This window comes from Wasmannia auropunctata, unplaced genomic scaffold (genome assembly GCF_000956235.1).
Source record: "Wasmannia auropunctata unplaced genomic scaffold, wasmannia.A_1.0 LD334508.1, whole genome shotgun sequence".
In the NCBI taxonomy this organism is placed as follows: domain Eukaryota; kingdom Metazoa; phylum Arthropoda; class Insecta; order Hymenoptera; family Formicidae; genus Wasmannia; species Wasmannia auropunctata.
Genome location: NW_012028382.1, coordinates 1,745,361 through 1,763,868, shown reverse-complemented (window position 1 = coordinate 1,763,868; position 18,508 = coordinate 1,745,361). Strand labels below are relative to the sequence as shown.

General features: G+C 38.0%; 3 protein-coding genes across 13 annotated transcripts; 2 read left to right on the top strand and 1 right to left on the bottom strand.

Moving 5' to 3' along the window:
- Window positions 1–1,226: 1,226 nt before the first annotated feature.
- On the bottom strand, window positions 1,227–12,628 carry LOC105458585 (rhomboid-related protein 3). 9 transcript variants are annotated; one of them, XM_011704028.1, is made up of 6 exons: window positions 12,165–12,628; window positions 5,577–5,655; window positions 4,872–5,060; window positions 4,611–4,723; window positions 4,215–4,433; window positions 1,227–4,115 (listed from the first exon to the last, which is right to left on the bottom strand). In XM_011704028.1, exons 1-6 carry the CDS (start codon window positions 12,215–12,217, stop codon window positions 3,605–3,607), a joined length of 1,164 nt encoding a protein of 387 aa, XP_011702330.1. In that variant the 5' UTR covers window positions 12,218–12,628; the 3' UTR covers window positions 1,227–3,604. The 9 variants fall into 9 exon arrangements, with proteins under 9 accessions (XP_011702330.1, XP_011702321.1, XP_011702329.1 ...); XM_011704019.1 differs by having other exon boundaries at window positions 4,215–4,723; XM_011704027.1 differs by lacking the exon at window positions 12,165–12,628 and adding an exon at window positions 6,573–6,670 and having other exon boundaries at window positions 4,215–4,723.
- On the top strand, window positions 6,722–14,241 carry LOC105458586 (Meckel syndrome type 1 protein). Of its 2 annotated transcripts, XM_011704030.1 has the most exons (6): window positions 6,722–6,786; window positions 7,765–8,049; window positions 9,729–10,028; window positions 10,387–10,792; window positions 13,180–13,541; window positions 13,707–14,241. In XM_011704030.1, exons 2-6 carry the CDS (start codon window positions 7,973–7,975, stop codon window positions 14,104–14,106), a joined length of 1,545 nt encoding a protein of 514 aa, XP_011702332.1. In that variant the 5' UTR covers window positions 6,722–6,786; window positions 7,765–7,972; the 3' UTR covers window positions 14,107–14,241. The 2 variants fall into 2 exon arrangements, with proteins under 2 accessions (XP_011702332.1, XP_011702331.1); XM_011704029.1 differs by lacking the exon at window positions 6,722–6,786 and having other exon boundaries at window positions 6,901–8,049.
- Window positions 14,242–14,683: 442 nt separating this feature from the next.
- On the top strand, window positions 14,684–17,438 carry LOC105458581 (transcription factor IIIA-like). 2 transcript variants are annotated; one of them, XM_011704015.1, is made up of 4 exons: window positions 14,684–15,321; window positions 15,859–15,959; window positions 16,121–17,104; window positions 17,189–17,438. In XM_011704015.1, exons 1-4 carry the CDS (start codon window positions 15,220–15,222, stop codon window positions 17,316–17,318), a joined length of 1,317 nt encoding a protein of 438 aa, XP_011702317.1. In that variant the 5' UTR covers window positions 14,684–15,219; the 3' UTR covers window positions 17,319–17,438. The 2 variants fall into 2 exon arrangements, with proteins under 2 accessions (XP_011702317.1, XP_011702318.1); XM_011704016.1 differs by having other exon boundaries at window positions 17,217–17,284.
- Window positions 17,439–18,508: the final 1,070 nt, after the last annotated feature.

Genomic DNA, 18,508 nt, shown 5'->3' with positions numbered 1-18,508 from the left:
TACTGTAACTGAATTATTTTTTGTAATATAATCGAGTATAATGTAATCATATGATCATTGATGTTTGACATCGTAAATCAAAATCCAGGAAACTCAGTTTCCTTCGGCAAGCGTTTGAAAAAAGAAAAATGATTCGATTTGCTATTTTCGTGAAGTCTTCAATTGCATTCGATTCTTCGAGGGAAATCGTCTGTGCGTAAGCAATCTCAGGTACGATACAGTACTGTAACACAATAGGATGTAAGAGGTGAAGAAAGAGAGTGGAACATCGACGGTATCTCTTCCTCGGGAATGCGAGAGAGAAAGAGAGAGAGAGATGCGTTTTTCGCAGCAAAGAAAAAGCGAGGCGAGCTTAATCGCTGCAGCCACCGTACGAGTATCATCTAGATTAGAGATTTAGGCGACGTGAAAGCGCGAACGTCGCGTGTATATGTACCTAGATTCATTTGTAACACGTCGAGGAAAAGATATGATTGACTAATTTGTTCGGTGTGTCTAATCGTTCGATCCCTACGACGTACGTGGAAGACGACAAGCCTGTACATAGTGATATGATAACGCCGAGGTACACACAGCTCCCTCCCGATTGTTGTATCATAATAATATAATATTAATATTAACAAAAAAATAATAATGATAAAATGCATACGGCGCGATCGCAGAATTGTCAAGCTAAGATAAAAAGAGTAAAGAAGGGAGAAAGATGATGAGAAAAGAAGCGAAAAAAACTCGGTATCTACGAAACGTGATTATTATCCACGAAAAAACACACGCTCTGTTAATGCGACTAATTACAAAACAAAGTAACTGAAAATTAATTATAGCGAGCGAGAGCATACCACGCCTACAGTAAAAACTACAGATGTAGCATACACGATAATATTATCAAAACAGTTCAATGTAAATTGTTATTTTTGTTGAAATAAAAATCACCTCCGTTATAATAAGGAGCATCTCCTCGCCTTTTCGCCTTTTGATTTCGCTCCGCATCGTTCCTCTCGAACGAGAATATATATTTTACTTAAAAAAAAAATTAAAAAAAATGCTAAACACAAGGTGAGCGAGAAATAAATTCAAATGAGAATTTAACGTTTTTTTTTGTCGATGATTACGTGGGCCTAGTTGGGAACGTTCGTTGCAGAAACATTCAATTAAGAAACAAGTTGCGATACTACATATCCTACGATGCACTCCACTAATATAAGATGATATAATCATCGGATTGATTTCTTTTTTAATCATTTTATTTTATTTTATACAAAGCGCATACAAAATATACACACGTTACAGACATTCTCGTCGCTCTGTCGAATAGTAACAAAGGTTTTTATTGAAATTCAATTATAAAATATTACATAAATCTATATTTATCTTGCATACAAACAAGGCACGCTCATCTCCTCTCGCGGTCAAAACTCATATCCATTATTCCTATACATTAAAATATTGTACAATGAGGAATACGTCCAAGGCACTTATGTATGTAGGAAAACATACACATTAGTAGATGAGAAGTAGATATAGATTTTACACATCGCTATTATTTAGACTATAATTATAAGACTATGTCTATTTTATAGAATCAATTTATTCGTGGGGATTCTGTCATCAACATTGTAATCGAGTATAATAAGTAATATCTACGACGCTTAAAAAAAGGGTACAATTAAAAAAAAATCAGGTAAGTTAAATTATATTTTAACGGAATATTAATGATAAATGATATTGTTTGTATCTTCCAATTACCTTGACAACATTAGTCAAAAGTATATGTTCATTACTTTTTTTTGTTTTGAATTCTAGATCAACCTGAAATATTGACATACAATTAAGTCATTCTGCGTAATTATTATTAATAATGTAAATTGTGTAAATATGTACGTATATGTAAATAACATTTATAATTATATTATAAATTATTTAATTATAATTCATCCTTTCACATTTGAACATTCTAGACTCATAATAGCAGCCTTACTTTTCACACTTTGCAAATTTAAAAAAATTCTTCGAAGTATTCGAACATTTATAAAACTCTATAGGCATTGGAAGAACAAGGAGGGAGGAATAAGACGGACCACATGCGGGATAAAATGGCCAGTTGCTAGATCCTTTTAACAATATTTGTTAACAAGATCTAGCGACTGATTGTGAACCACATTATCCCATCTTCTCTTACTGTCTAAATTGGAGTTATTATAATATCGATATATAGTTGGCATTACAATATCTATTGCATTCAATTAAAGATTAATATAATTAACGTCTTCCAGAATGAATCATCCTTTGTTCCACAGATTGTCCACAGATATATGCTTTGTGTTCAAATAGAATAATATCCTATTATCAATGTTTTTTGTGAACACAAGTTGTATAAAGCTGTCTCTTGTTTTTCTTTTCACATAAATGGTTAATATAAAATATAATAAATCTGTGCAAATCAGGTACATGAAATAAATCATGTGTGCTCAGGTATATTATTTATCAATTTAAAATAAATAAATCTTTCAAAAGTATTACCGTACTATTTTGTATCTGTGTGAGTCTGTGTAATAATACAAGTAACAATTTACATATGATATGCATATGAATATAATTATTGCATTGTTCTCATGAAATAAGAAACTACTTATTTTATTGAACGCTTATTTTGTCGAAGTTTTGTATTCGCATCTTTGAATTGTAGAACACATACAAGTTATGAATTATATACATTTTTTTTCATTCAACAAACGTCTGAAAGGGCAAATTTTGTGTTCTATTTTAATTAATCATAATCAAGACATTTTCAAATTTGATGAAAAAGCTAAATATATATGAATTTTATTAACAATGCAGTACTTTGTTTTTTTAGATCTTAGATTATGTACGACATTCAAATGACTGAAGACAGATTGTATAATGCATGAAGTATTACTGAAAGATTAATTGCATTTTTTATGTGTGTAATAGATTGTTGTTTGCATACGGATGGAGGTAGTTTTTCTATGCATTTTTAAACAATGAGGCAATAGTTCTAAAATAGAAATATTAATATTTTGCGCATGTCAACTTCGATGTCATCATTCATTTGTCAAACTTGCAAATAATACACACACTTAATACATGTAGCAAAAGTATCACAGAATCTGTTGTTCTACTATTTGCTCTCGAAAACGTGTACTTAAAAAAATAATGCGTTAAAAATTACTTTAATGTATTATTACAAATCCTAGTTTTATCTTTTCGCGATAAAATCTATACGAAAATACAAGCTATTTTGCTCGATTCTAAAAATCTCTATTATTTTATATTAATAAAATAATATAGAAAATATATATATTTTATATGTAACTGATATATTCATATTAGCCATATATAAAAATATATAGCAAATTTATGCATATACTTACAATTTCAAGGCAAGTTATTGTATAGAAAATATATTTCATATATATAGCTAATGTAGCTGACATATAAAAATATATAGCATAAGTTTATGCATATACCTACAATTTTGTTTTTCTTTATAATACATTTAGTAATAATACATTTGTCTCTATCTCAATGTGTACGTATGTGTCGTTAAATAATTCAAACAAGAAAAATACCGATTCGAATATTATCATTCGTAATACGAAGAATACAATATATTCCATAAAATAGCTGCGGTCATGAGACCCGTAAAAGTGACTATGCTGGCCCACCATATAACTTTCTCCCAAGTTTGTACCTCGAGATTTCGAAGGATATTTATGCCCACCAGCAGACCCGCTATAGCACCGGCCAAATGGGCCACGTATCCGATTTGGTCGTTGGCGTCGAGCACATAACGATTGTACACGGCTTGACCAACGTCGACGCTTGTGATAACGAGGAACACTAACAGCTGTAGCACGGCAAATTCCATTTGCGACCAGTTCATTATAATGGTCGCTACGTGAGCGGTGATTAACGCGTACACACCGCCTGACGCACCAGCCAGGTAAACTGTCGGATCTGAAACGGATGTACCGAGGGAGCCGGCCAGTACTCCGGCTATGTATATTATCAGTACTCTCCACCACTTGTGAACCATCTCCAGTGGGATACCCAACATAATTTGTACCAATAGATTAACGACCAAATGGAAGACCCTGTCGAATACAAAAGGGAATTATGAACGTTAAAAGGTGCTCTTAGAATTCTCGATACATCTTACGGCAAGCTGAGAAAAGGGGAGCTGTTATACATACCCGACGTGTACAAACATGTATGTTAGATACCGCCAGGCTTGGTACCTCTTGTGCGGATTATAAATAAATAACGTAGCCGCTGGTCCTTCTACAGAAAGAGATTTGTGCTTAATCACATCATACATGAACAAAATGATTTCTACTATCGATATGATTATCATTGCTACAGCCGGCGGCCGACAGCTGTACTCTTCTTCGTACAGCCCATCCGGATAGTCGCTAGAGTACAGAGAAGATTCCGTTATTGTACTTTGTTGTTGCTGTAGGCCGATAAAACGTGCAGAACGGCATCTTTTACTAATCATAGCAGCCTGGGGAGAATCGCCAAAGCTCGAAGGAGGAGGAGAAGGTGGTGCGGCTTGCAATACTATACTGAATTGTCGCTGGGGATAATACCTCGAGCCCACGGAAGTTTGTCTTAGCGCGCGGGTTGGTCGTTGAGGTATCATACAGTGCACGTATCGTTGCACGAGGTGTCCGAATATACCTTGCATGTCCTTTCTATGGATCTATGAATGGAAGAAAAAGTTTCACGTGAGCTATCGATAAGCTCAGGGAGAACATGTCCTCAACATGTTTTACTAACATAAAATATAGAAGGGAAAAAAACAAGTATGATTTCTAGCATCCTTAAGGAACCGAGAGACTCGGACTAACCATTGCTATGAATTCTGGATATTCCAAGTAACCGGATTCATCCAGATCCGCCTTGCGCATTATCGTGCGGACTACCCCAGCAGGGATGTCCTTAGAGAACTCTGGGCCGCGTATCATTGCCTTCAGCTCTTGTAACGATATTTTTCCATCCCCGTCAAGATCGTACTTCTCAAAAATAGCTTTCCAATGCTGTAAAATAAACAATATATCATTAATTTGACATAGATGCAAAATTTGTTTAGCAAACGTGATACTTTCAGTAAGATAAGGCTGACTAAATGTTGTCGGCAATAATGTATAGTGGTATAGAAGTAATATTCTAAATACAATATACTTTTTCTTTTGTAAGAAAAAGTATATTGTATTTAGAATATTACTTCTATACCACAAGTCTAGTTTCTCTTACAAATGAATCATACATGAATTTAAGCTTATGTGTATGATTCATTTGTAAGAGAAACTAGACTTGCAAATGAAAATTAAGTAATCACAGAAGAGTAACAAAAAAGAAAAAAAAACATGATATGCATATTTTAATATTTATAAAAATTACATCATTTTTTATGTTAATATATAATTAAACAAAATAAGAATTTTATATTCTAAAAAATCTTGTCTTTTGAAAAAAATGCCTGAAATCATTAACAAAATAAATGCATCTATACCACCAATTTCTTCAATAATAAACATGAAAACATCACTTACAGCTTCATTGTACTGCAGTGGGATGGTCACTGCAGTCTCGCCCTCTCGATTAGTCGACATCCTTATCAATTTGAAACCTCTGCAAAGAGTAAATATCAGATAAACGTCAGATACACGACACTCTATGTCTTACTAGAGCTGTATCTTACTAAGCTTCAGTGATCAACATGTTTGCGAATTTTAAAGCTATAGAATGGCATAACAGAGCACTCTCACTCTTCCAGATTTCTGTCTCTCTGAATTACGCCTTCTGCGCATCGAGTGTCTACTTACTAACGATAAGAGACTTATGTGGGGGAGAAACTATCGTGGAGGCAGAATCCCGGGCTCGTCGCACCTGGAAGATCGTATCGCGAGGCGGCGGACGCCAACGCGACGACGATCGTATATAAATAGAGCGAACGCAAGAAACACGTTTTACCTGAACGAATCGGAAAGGACACAGGGAAGACACGTCAATGTGCGCGAGGAGAAAGCGTGACTCGCCCCGTCTGACAGATATATCCAGGGGCTACTCTGTTCGCACAAGGAGGGACAGGCCACGCGAGCACGACCACCCACACGCACCTGCACGACGCACCACTCGTGGCATTAGAATCTTGCGTATCGAGCGACCCTCTCACTCGGACCCCGATAACACATCCGAGCGATGACACATTTTTCCCTTATCTCTCTCGCAGATACCGCGCGATCGCGAGAAGTCGATACTCAGAGATTAGAGAGACGCACCGCCACGGCCACGCACCGCGCGCGGCGTCCTGTCAATGACGTCACAGATGTCGCGGAGCATGCCGCCACCGCCGCCGCCGCCGCCACCGCCGCCCCGTTCGTTTCACCTGTTGGCCATTCAACGACCACGCGCGCGACGCCGACGCGTCCCATCAATCCCATCGCATCGCCACGATGCGCGCGCTATCGCCAAATTCTACGTGCACACATATGTACCATTTTACATACATACCCACAGCGTGTCTAACGTGTAGTACATACCCTAACCTTCAAGGTTCGGAGCAAGCTGCGAATGTTGTCGACCGAGCGAGACGGAGGGGGAAAAAGCACGAGAACTCTTGGCTTACCGAGATCACGGCGCCCGGGAAACACCTCGACGCGCCACTGACCTTTACCGCTTCGCTATCTCTCTCTCTCTCTCTTTCTCTCCCTTCCTCCCCGGGAGGGATCGACTTTTCCGCGCTCGATCTCTCAAAGGCAGGTAAGCAAGTAGGCAGGTGTCTCGATTCGAGAGCGAACGAGCGATCAACGAGCCGAGAGTTAACGGTACCGCGTTTCTGCCGAACGACCGCGTCTTCTTGCGCGCCGAGGCGCGGCGACGGCCGCGGGGATACTCGGGACCGGCGAATACGTGAAAACTGGACGGTCGCCGGAAGGTGTACCGCGAGGTTAATCGGCCTACATTTTCGTTTCTTTCGCGGATCCCCCGATCGAGGAACGGACGTGGACAATCGTCCCAAAATTCAGGACTCGATTCCTCCTCTGGATGGCTTTCTCTTTTTCTCAACAGAGCTGCCCCTTTTGATTGTATCCTTCCTTTTTTTTCTTTCTCTCAATCGAACAGGATAAACTGATAAATAATATAGTCGGGTAGCTTCTTTTCTCAATCGAATCGCTCCGCATATTTTTTTAGTTGTACATATATTGATACATTATGCTATACATATATGAGACGCGTAAACAATGCGCCGGATTAGAAAAAGAGAAAGAGAGAAATTCTGTTCTCTATTCGAACTGCTTGTCTTTTTTTGTAGATACTGGGATTGTATGTAGACAATTCAAGATTTTTACGATGCGACGCACGTCCAGGTGGTCGAGGTTGTTACGCCGCTTGTTTGTACGGAGAACGCCCGGTCGGGAAATACGTCTAATCGCGAGAAGCAATGGCAGCATCGATCGTTTACCGAAGTATTCATCGGCATGGCATCGTCGACCGTTCTGACTCATTGGAAACTTTGCTAATGAAGCTATTAAAAGAAATAGCTGAGAAAGAGAGAGAGCGAGAGAGAGAGAGAGATTCGAGTGTCTCTTTACACCGCGCGCGACTAAAGAATATGCTTGTCACGATTACGTGTATTGTTCATGCAAATGCGAATCTAAACGGAGATGTATTTTTTTTTCATCGATAATTTTTCCAAGTTAACTAACGAGTATATTTTCTTCTTTCCCGCGGCGGCAGGCAGGCAGCGCAGACTACGCGCCTCGAAATTCGCGATGACGATGCTCTACGTGCCCCATGCCAGCCGGCGAGGTTGCCTAGCGACGTTACGAATCAACAAACGAGCCACCCGAGGTGATCCGAGATCATTGACAGAGCCGCCGTAGCTTATTCAGCGTTCCGCAGTTTCCAATTTCTGTTTTGTAACAATAATCAAATTGACTTGAGGATGGCGCGCGAGAAAGAGAGAATGAGGATAGCGGCGAGCTACAGAGTGAACGAACCGATACGTAATCTGAGGATAAGGTGTGTGTGTGTGTCTTTTGTATTTAAATGCATAACGTACAAAAATTGAAACAGTAATGCTTGTTATTCGATCGCGTAGAGTTCCGACAAAATTTTTATCACAACATTTATTTTAAAGTAAAACACTAATATTTTTTTTATTTTGTTATTTGAAGAATTAAAAACGAGATAGGCATAATGCAAATTATAATTCGAACTTCCACTTTTCTAAAATAAAAAGATTTATGCATAACACTTTTTCATTTATTAACCGAGGCGAATTCGATTATACGAGAAAAATTCATATGTATATGTGTACATTAATATATATCTAACTTTAATTGATTAAATTAAAACTTTAATTAGAGTCTTTAATTAAAAAAATGTATTATACTGAGAAAATTTGAAAATGAACGTAATATTAAAAATAAAACTGCAATTGTACTTGCAGAATTTTCTGCAATACGAATATCATATCTGACAGCGCGCTTAATCAGCGGGAGATTTTCGAAGGCTAGAAGCGGCAATGATATATTGATTCCCTGTTTATCATATGGATCCATTAGGCCTGCATCCGAGAATAGGTTTATGTAATCGATTGTAAGAACCAGCTCTTATTGTACGTGCCTCATTTACAACATGTTATATGATTATGACATATGAAAGATTATGAAATTTTACATTCTTATTAAATCTTATAAAAACCGATTAACATAAATCTCTTTATACATACAAAGATAAAAAAGGAACTATAATTATCTTCATTTAGTCAACATTGAATTAATCTTTACATTACAGAAAATTCCGCATTCCCAACTCTGTGAAGATTACTCAAAAACCCGACGGTTAAAAATAAAGGAGAGAGAGAGAGAGAGAGAGAGAGCGTACTTGTGTTTGATGCGATAATATAAACCTCTCCGATGTCGAGACGTTATATAACTAGCCCGCCTATGTACCGCCGGCCACCTTTTCTTCATGTATCACCACTGACATTTACGTCAGTGATTACATCTTTTATTTCGAGATAATGCGATTCTCGTGTTTTTCGCAAATTGACTCGTTATTTCCCGAAAGGATATTAGAGAAGTTTCTATTCTCAAGTTTTAACGATATTGTCCTCGTAGTAAACGACGGTCAATTTCAAACTCGCAGAAAATTACGTGCGTGTTCCAGCAAGGACACAGTGCAGCACAGTGAATCTCGTTTTATCCTCGTTTAACGTCGGCAAATGACAAGGCTGTAATGATTCACTGTGTTACACTGTTTCCTTGCTGGAAGACGCACTACATTATCGAGGATACATTCCATTTACTGGAGCGTAAAAAATTCAATGAAAAATACATGAGAAATTAAAGGTTGAAAAATATTATCCTCAACAATTTACATACAAATATTCTTTAACAAGATACACACGAGATACATATCTTTCTATTCGCGTACATTTATCTTCTCTGTAGCACTTGAGAAAATTTTCAAAGTTCCTCACGTAAGAATTACGTAAAGCTATTTACCGGCTTTTAACTCGATTCTCTCATAATTAATTCGTAATCATCGGCGTGTTGGCAAAATAGCGATTGGAATTTCTCGGCCTATAACGTTCCCGGAGAATCGGGGAGTGAATACCGGGGGCATCTGGTCGTGCGAATCACCTTTTCGGAATTACACCAGATTTCATTTCGGCGATTCATTTGTTGTTTCAGAGTGCGAGTCGTGCAGGAAAGGTCCCCGCTGGCCGAGTTGCTGGCCGAGGAGTCCGAGGGCGGCGAGACCAGAGATTCCAACTTCTTGGAGGAGGAGGAGCGTATTTTTAGCTGGCAGGACAAGGTGTTCGCCCCGTTCGAGATCGATTTCTATGCGGACGAGAAGAATTGCCTGACCGAGTGTCAGCGAGAGTACCACCGGCGTATACGCGACGAGCAGCTGCAGGGTGCACGCTTGTATTCGTACACGGAAAATGACTCCTACTACGCCGATGACGACCTCCTGACAGCGCCTTACAGGCAGGGATCGAATTTAATTGTTAATTAGATATTAGCTGCTTGTCATTTGATCGCGTAGAGTTTCGACAAAATTTTTAGCACAGTACTTATTTTAAAGAAATATACCAATATATTTTTTAATTCGTTATTTAAAGAATTAGAAACGAGATAGGTATGAAGGATAATAAATAATTATAATTTGAACTTTCACTTTTCTAAAATAAAAAAATATAGGTATATAGGTCATCAAAAAAGGCCAAGATCTTTTAAGTTTATTACATATTCAAATTAGAAAACATTAGAGAACGCGGGTTTTGATTTCTTCTTGTCTCTCGTTAATTTTCAAAAATTCTAAATATTTTTATTCTCGCTTGTGCAGATCGTACTTGTCCGTGAAGAATCAGACCGCGTTGCCGGTCATGCGGAATCGCAAGTCTTTCCAGGAGCGGTATAACAAGAACGTGGTGGATGACAGGACCACGGATATTAAGATCCGATCAAATCATTATCTCTACACGGAACGTACCGCCATGCACGTGATGGCCGATCTGTCGCGCAGAGATGAGCCCGCGACCGTCGGGTCGACGGATTCGGAGGCGCAGCTCTGCACGGTGATATACGACAAAGCGCGGAAACTGCTGACGATTAGCCCCGATTTCACGACGGACGCGCAGCATTACAACGTCACCAACGGCTACGGCGTCAGATTCAATTATCGGATCGAGCACGTTTCCGAGGAGCGAACACCGCTGGAATTGCAAGAGCACCGCGAGGACGCGCGGCGTGTAAGTATGCGGCTATTTACGACGCGTACCGATCACGGCATACCAAACTTTCGCGTCACCGCGCGCGCGCACCGATCAAAAAGACGGTCTTTTCGTGGAAAGACCAATCTCGGCATTCCCGAGCGACGTCCGTTTATTTGCCCCGCGCAACGCAATTACATTAATATCCGATAACTCTGTCCGTTCTGACTCATTCGTTTCTCTTTCCTTCCGACTTTTCTACAACGTAATACTATTCATATAATTTATTAATGAGTAATAATTAGTTACTTAATAATTAATGTCAAAATATGCTATCATAATAATTTTAAAAATATATTTACAATTAGCGAACAGTAAGGCACAAAATTAACTTTTTTAATTTTGTTTAAATTAAATTTAAATTCATTTATTGGTATCAGATTCTCAAGCTTCAGATCATAGTAATATATAGTTATATTAATAGTCGAGGATCGAAAATATGAGATATGCTATTTTGAGAATAATATTGCTCACAACGAAATTTCTGTATCAATTTTAGATGTAACATGATGTTAGTCATCATTACTTTGCGAAAAATGAACTGTAATAGGAGACATGTGTGTGCAAATAATTACGGTATTTTGCAACAACGACGTTGTTGCTGTCGAGAATTATTTTCGCAATGTTTAACATAGTTAAAAATCTTGCAGAAGCATTTTATTATGATTAAATTTTTAAGTACAATTTCGGGAAGAAAATTGTACATTATTCAGAATTGTCGGATTATCGCGACAATATAATATTATATTACGACGATCAATAAATAATATTAATTTAAATTGCATAAATTTATAAGAGATACTGAGATTTCTCTTATACTGCAATTATGTTAGATCGATTGCGTAATGTTAAACAAACAATTATTTATCTCCGTTTTATTATTATATTAATAATTTATACTACATTACATTAATAATGTAATTTGCTTCGCTTCGAAAGTCTTAACAATAAGTAGTTGTTTTTACTCCTTGTAGAAACAGTTCTCGATTATGCGCTAATGTCCGGTCAAGTACGGGCAAACATGACGCGGCACGTGGAGTGGACCGGCCGACGCCGTTTTATCGGATGTTTATCAAATTGGACACAGGCGCGATGAAGCAATTTAATGTACACGTTTATCCACTCGCTTCTACGTTCGATCGCTGTCTGTCGGCGAAAAAACGCAGCGAATCCGCCGCGATACCAGGCGACCAGGAGCCCACATCGTTATCCGCGCGGTATCAGGAGGAACATTTGCAGAAAGTATGTTTCGCATTTCGCTTGCGCGAGCGCGCTATCGAAAAACTTTTGCCGGTCGCTTCGAAAAGGCAGCAAAAAGGAAGGAAAGAAAGAGAAATGGTTGCGTACGTACCCCACGTAGGAGATTTCCGAGATCTGACGCATCGCTCGCTGCGGATAGAACATGATGATCGCCGTGCCCGTTATGTACACTTAAGTAACTGCGTCCCCGACACTCGTGTCGCGAATTACGGCATCTTCGGAAAAATATCGTCAGTTCACCGATGTTCTTTCGCTCTTCCGGTCGTTCAGGACACACCCAACGATGTTGCGGTCTACCGACTTCCTCGTCATACTTTCGGGCATGATGGAACAGCCGGCGAGACAGCCGAACTCCCGCTAATCGGCATATATTAATGATAATCAGAGTAAGCGCGCGTTGTGTGTTTCCTTTATGAAAGCGCGCACCACGTGCCCGCCGCGCGCCGAGAGCCGCAGTTGACCGCTGCACTTCCTACGATCAACTGAATCCTATGGTTCACCGACTGTCTTCTTGAACGCTCTCCTACATGAGGCTGTATGTAGCGCGCTATCAGCCTATACGTGTATATATACAGTTTATATACGTGCGCACAGTGGGGCAAGCATATATCTGCGAACATAGAAACGGCTTTCGCATGCACACTATTCCACGGCAGTATAGTAGCTTACGCTTTATCATTGCACTTCGCTCCAAAGTGGCGGAGAGATTAGTAAATTTTATTTCGCGCGCTATTAGAGATAGTTGCGACATATGCATAGATGCGAAAATTCCTTTAAAATCCCATCTTGAATTTAAATATGCTGAATCGTTGGATATTCGCTTAAACTCGCAAACTTTTATTGTTACAAATAAGGTCTCTCTTGGCTTTCCTACTGGATAAGCAGGGATACAATTAAGAGATTAATACACGATAATTTCTTAAACAAAATTTCTGAAATTTATTTTTTTAATTAATCAAATGTGGAGAGAGAGAAAAAGGGACAGACAAATACCTATATATATAAGTTGAATATATTTTGCAACTTCAAGATATTAAGCTAAATAAATTATTGATTAAAGAAATATTAATTGATAATTAATTAAATAAATATCTTTCTCATTGCAGGAAGTGCAACAGCAGCTTGCTTATAAAGAAACCGAGTTGTACAAGGAGTTACAATTGCCGCCACCGAATTTATCTACACTATTCATAAGCTTGGACATTGCATCAGCTCATGGTTTCTCTTACGATGGATTATTTGTTACCTATTTTATCGAGTTGCCGCAACAGTGGAGTACGAAGCAGAAAGAGAGATTGTTCGGCAGAACTCAGAAATGCCGTTTAGAGAATAAAACGGCACATTTCAGTTACTGTACTGACGTATCCCTACATTATCCGTCAAATGAATTTCAGTCATTAAACGACGGCGCATCGTCATTTTGGCCTCGTTTACTATTCTCCGCGGCGTCTCTGGACAGTTGGACCAGGTAATTACAATCGCGGAAAGCTTCATCTCTCGAAATTGATATCTTTATATTTTTTATTCAGCTGAAAAAATGTTAGATTGCATTTCATATGTTCATTTTGACACTTTTTCTATTTGTCAATAATATTATGATACGCAGAATATTGAATTCTATGTTTTAATATAGATATCGAATAGAGGGTTACGCAGCACTGCCAATACCAATGACGCCTGGTAGATACAAATTCACAGTTCCTACATGGCGCGCGAAAGGAAGTATCATCGATACATTGAGACGGTTCTTTGTTGGTGGTTCTTACGAGCTCGAGGATATAACATATTGCAGCATTCCGATGAGCCACGAGGGCAAGGTTTTAGACAAATCGAACTTGAAAGTCGTACCGAGTGGGAATATTAAAATTTACATGAATATAATAAATCAAAGTGGAACACACGTGAAAAATTATCAGAGAGATGACTCGGACAAAGTCAGCACTGATACGCTCATGAACAATGTTGAAAATGTTCTTGAACAATTTAAAGCAGCTAAAGAACGCATGATACGGATAAGAGAAATTAATTCTTAGAGGTAAATTATCCTAGTAATAATTATAAAGACTGGTTGATAAGTTATTGCTTGTCAAGACTTAATTTTAATAATAAAATAATAGATTTAAAATAATATATTATAATTGTAAATATTGTAATATAAATTAAAATACAAAGTGAATTGTATGAAATACAAAAAGAAGAGCTGTAATATAAGAAATAATTTTATATTGTCCAATATGTATAATTATTATTAATAATAAGTTTCGATTACTTTGACATTTGAGTCATCAGAATCATTATTATAAATATGCGAATTATTTTCCATACGGATCTAAATAGCTGTAAAATTTAAAATTTTATACCATCTCTTTTGAAAAAATGAGGAATCCATAATTCACACACATTCCGAAAGAGATCTCTTTAGCAATGTTCAAAAATTTATTCAACAATTTCGTAGTTTACAATTATTCCGGTAGAGGGTTTGTCTTCAGTATTGCGTTCTACAACTCATTAAAAGAAATTCATAGTTTATAATATTATATTCTAGCAGAGAGTCGAAAACTACCAAGATTTCCCACTGCTACGTTCCTGTACGTTCCAAAACTTATACGAAAAAGATTGTCGAGATTTATCATTTTCGTGATGTTAAATTCCGTGTTCGGTATCGCAATCCGTGGAAATTAAAAAAATTCTTGTTAATTCAATTTTTTTGTGCTTACGTTCTCCTATGTCCTCTGAAATATATTTTACGAGTCTGTTTGTATTAGGTCATGCAGCGGTTCTCAATGTCCCAAATCGACCGGCGTCGTCGTTGCGCGGCCGGACAATTCCGCCCGCTGCACTGACTTGACAACACAAGTAATTGTTATTATTGACAGAGTGATAATGTGAGCTGGAATCGACGGCGCGTTTCTGTGTGTACTCGAGGGCGCGTTTGGCCGGTGAGCGCCGTGACCCAAGCGTCGACCCCGTCGAGAAACCGCGGAACTTCGTGCAGGCTTTATTCAGCAAAGACGAAATTTTTTCTGTCAAACTCGTCGTCACACGAGGATATAGGTTATGTGAGTTCCGCGAGCGGAGCGAGCGAGTGGAGTGAGCTCGTCCCCCTGCTCTCGCCCCGTTGACTTGTCAGGCGAGTCACCACCAGGATGGGCCAGGGTACGGAGACGTGCGCCGACCGGCCCACCGAGGTCAGCGTCATCAGATTTGTCTCGCGGAATCGCACCATTGAGGAAATCGCGCCGAAAAAGGTGAGGTTTACAATAGAGTCATTGGTCGCCTAGGGTCGATGACCCCTAAGCCAAAACAAATAGTAGAATACACTGGAAAAAGTGAAAATGAAACTTTTGTTTCAATGAATTCACTTAATTTCGATGTAAATTCAACGAGCGGTCAGTAATTGTGCACTTGTCTTTTAAAAGAAATTTCTTAATGTGTTGCAAAAATGTAAATGTCTCTCATTTTTTTTGTCTATATTTTTTATCTAATGCCTAGATCTGAATTGATCCAAATTTGCTTGCGACATTTTCTCAAATTACAATTTATCAAAAATGTCAAATTTAATAAAATCCTCGAATCCAGACTTCTGTGCTAGACACACCTAGAAATTATTTTTATGTTTGTTAATAATAATGAAAATATCAATATATTCTGTTTTTTTATTATATAGTTTTTTAATATTTGTATTATCTCAGTCAACTGGGGAATTCATTGACATTGAAATGTTTTTAATTTGTACTACGCATTCAAATAGTCTCATTATGTTTAAATAAATTTTCAATACATAGGAAGTATACACTTGCAAACAACGAGGTTGCAATAAGGTGTTCACTAATCAAGATGAATATAAGACGCATGAGGCACTAGAGGCTTTAAAAATTCGATTTATGTGAGTAAAATTGATTCATTATATATCGCTGTACAGTCAGCGAATAAGAAAAATATACATATTGATTAATGTGATTTTGACGAAATATAGAATATTTACTAGGAATATGAAGTTTAGAATGCATCGTGAGATTTTACTAATATCTTGTGAATTTTTTGTAGTTGTCGCGAGCCAGGGTGCGGAGAGGAATTGTCAGATCCAGGTAGCATGTGGCGACATTATCAGGAATGGCACAATAACGAAACAAACGTCTTTGTTTGCCCATACACCAATTGCGGATCTTTGCAATCTACCAGCGGTAATCTTGAGGAGCATATTGAGAGTTGTCATAGACAACCACCTACACTGCCAATAGAGCCCGAGATAATTTGTTTCGAGGGCTCCGAAAATGCAATAGACGACGAAGTTATACAAAAGACTGACGAGGGATGTTATGAAAAACTGCCAAGCGAAAACTTTACCATAAAGGAAGAGTACGGAAATAAGGAAGAAAATTGTTCTATTAGAAACGAAACGAAAATTCAGGTGAAGAACGAGTTTTGTCACGAGCAGAATAAGATTACTGTTACAAACAGCGACGACTACTCGAATAATGAATCTTTGAATGGTATCAACAAGTTTTCCAGCAGCGAAGATCTGCTTATAATTAAGGATAATTTCTTACGGAAATACGATGCTGGAACACCAAAGTGCGAAGAGATCCTTCAAGTGGAGTGCACGCAGGATAAGAATAATGTGGTTTATATAAATAGCGACGTGACCATTACGAAAAATTTGAAAACAGAAATATGCAATTTAAATATACGAAATCAGGAGCATAGAATAGATTTAGGAAACATGGAGCGTGTCTTTCGGAGCGGTCTCGAGCGTGAGAGTTCTTTGAAAGTCGAAGAGGGCTCGATAGAAACGAATAGCAATTGTTCGGACGACGAGGAGTACACCCCAAAGAAACAACGCATGTCTAGGTATAAACAGGAAACGTATAAATGCGACATTAACGGTTGCGGAAAGAAGTACAAATACATATCTCACTATCGCCATCATCAAGACAGTCATAAATTAGTCACGAATGCAATTAATTCCAATACTGGTAAGCAAATGCCAAAGGTAAAGCAAGGAAAGGCGTCCACTGTCAGCTTCTTCATGTAAGTAAACTGATGTGTATATATACACACGCTTTGTAGGTATGCCTTTAGTTCTTCCAAAATTCGAGCATTTATAATGTCTAGATGCAAAATGCCTGGATGTGGTGCGCAGGTAAACAACGTAACTGGCCTATGGAAGCATTATCAGGACAATCATGCCAATTCCAAGCCGCCAGTCGTACAAGCTATCAAGAACAATGAAGTATTTCAATAAGGCGTTTGCGAATCGATTATCGATAATTTTACCGTTCGCGTCGCGGGCGGCAAGCACGTAAAAGTTCGTAGCGCAAATAATAAAGTAATAAGCCGATATTTCAGAGGCAAGGTACCGGGGATGCGAGGTAGAGTTGTATGTTGTACAAAACACGTTGATCAAGTTCACACTCCGACGAATTCCACCAAAGGGACACGAACGGAAAGACTGGCGAATGGGGGTAGCATTCATTTTACTGAGGTATTTACGAAGGGGACGCTACTGCCCAGTAGAGAAATTTTAAGACTGAATTCAAAGCCAAGCGTAATATATTAATTTGAACGACTAACGCCGGAAGCGGCGGCAAACACGCCACTCAATAACGCTATAATAGTATATAAAAGGAATTTCTTTTTCTTTCGGAATTAACTCTAATCTCGCGGGGAGGCGCCCCCTCGTTTTGCGATACACGGAATAGCGAGAGAAGTTACGGTAATTCAGAGTTTTTTAACAGAGATTATTATATAGCCAATTTTACGCGACTAAATCGCTTTTAAGCTTACGTGTTTGGTCTGTAATATTGAACGCTGTTAAACAATGATCGATAGACTCTTCTAGTAGCTGTAAGTGACACAGGCTTTGTAGAACACTCTGACGTCGATCAGTAAATATTGTCGGTATTTAAGAAAATTTATCGAGCAGCTTGACATGTGCTGTGGCGGAACGGCTAGCAACGGTTCGGATAAATATAGAGAATTCAGTCCAAAAATACATACATATACAATTCTATATGAATATAAATTTTTTCTCGTCGCTATAAGAGGCTAAAGATCGGCTGCAGTGACTCGCACTTGTAATAACGAGACTTCTGACTCTCTGTACTGATTTTTACTATTTTATATTATGTCGTTTTTATGTAACTTATATTCCTTCTATATCAATATATACATATATATATGTCGATATTTACTACACCAGTGTATATATATTATACACATATACATAGTTGTTATATATATACGTAATGTTATGTATATCATAACAACGTGAGTATTGTATAGAATTTTTATTTGTATGTCTATATGTTTAAAAATAAAGTGCAATATTAGAAAAAAATATAAGCATACAATTCTTATTGAACAATTTTTTAATTTTCATTGTTATTAATTTTAATAACAATGAAAATTAATAAATCATTTCAAAAACAAAAA

Coding starts and splice junctions, on each gene's coding strand:
- LOC105458586 (XM_011704030.1), top strand. CDS start 7,973: ATGGCGCGCGAGAAAGAGAGAATGAGGATAGCGGCGAGCTACAGAGTG. Junction 10,029..10,386: donor CTCCTGACAGCGCCTTACAG/GCAGGGATCGAA, acceptor TCGCTTGTGCAG/ATCGTACTTGTCCGTGAAGA. Junction 13,542..13,706: donor TCTCTGGACAGTTGGACCAG/GTAATTACAATC, acceptor GTTTTAATATAG/ATATCGAATAGAGGGTTACG.
- LOC105458581 (XM_011704015.1), top strand. CDS start 15,220: ATGGGCCAGGGTACGGAGACGTGCGCCGACCGGCCCACCGAGGTCAGC. Junction 15,322..15,858: donor AGGAAATCGCGCCGAAAAAG/GTGAGGTTTACA, acceptor TTCAATACATAG/GAAGTATACACTTGCAAACA. Junction 17,105..17,188: donor TCCACTGTCAGCTTCTTCAT/GTAAGTAAACTG, acceptor TATAATGTCTAG/ATGCAAAATGCCTGGATGTG.
- LOC105458585 (XM_011704019.1), bottom strand. CDS start 12,217: ATGTTCTATCCGCAGCGAGCGATGCGTCAGATCTCGGAAATCTCCTAC. Junction 5,656..12,164: donor TCGGAAATCTCCTACGTGGG/GTACGTACGCAA, acceptor TACTCTTTGCAG/AGGTTTCAAATTGATAAGGA. Junction 4,724..4,871: donor ATCCAGAATTCATAGCAATG/GTTAGTCCGAGT, acceptor TTCCATTCATAG/ATCCATAGAAAGGACATGCA.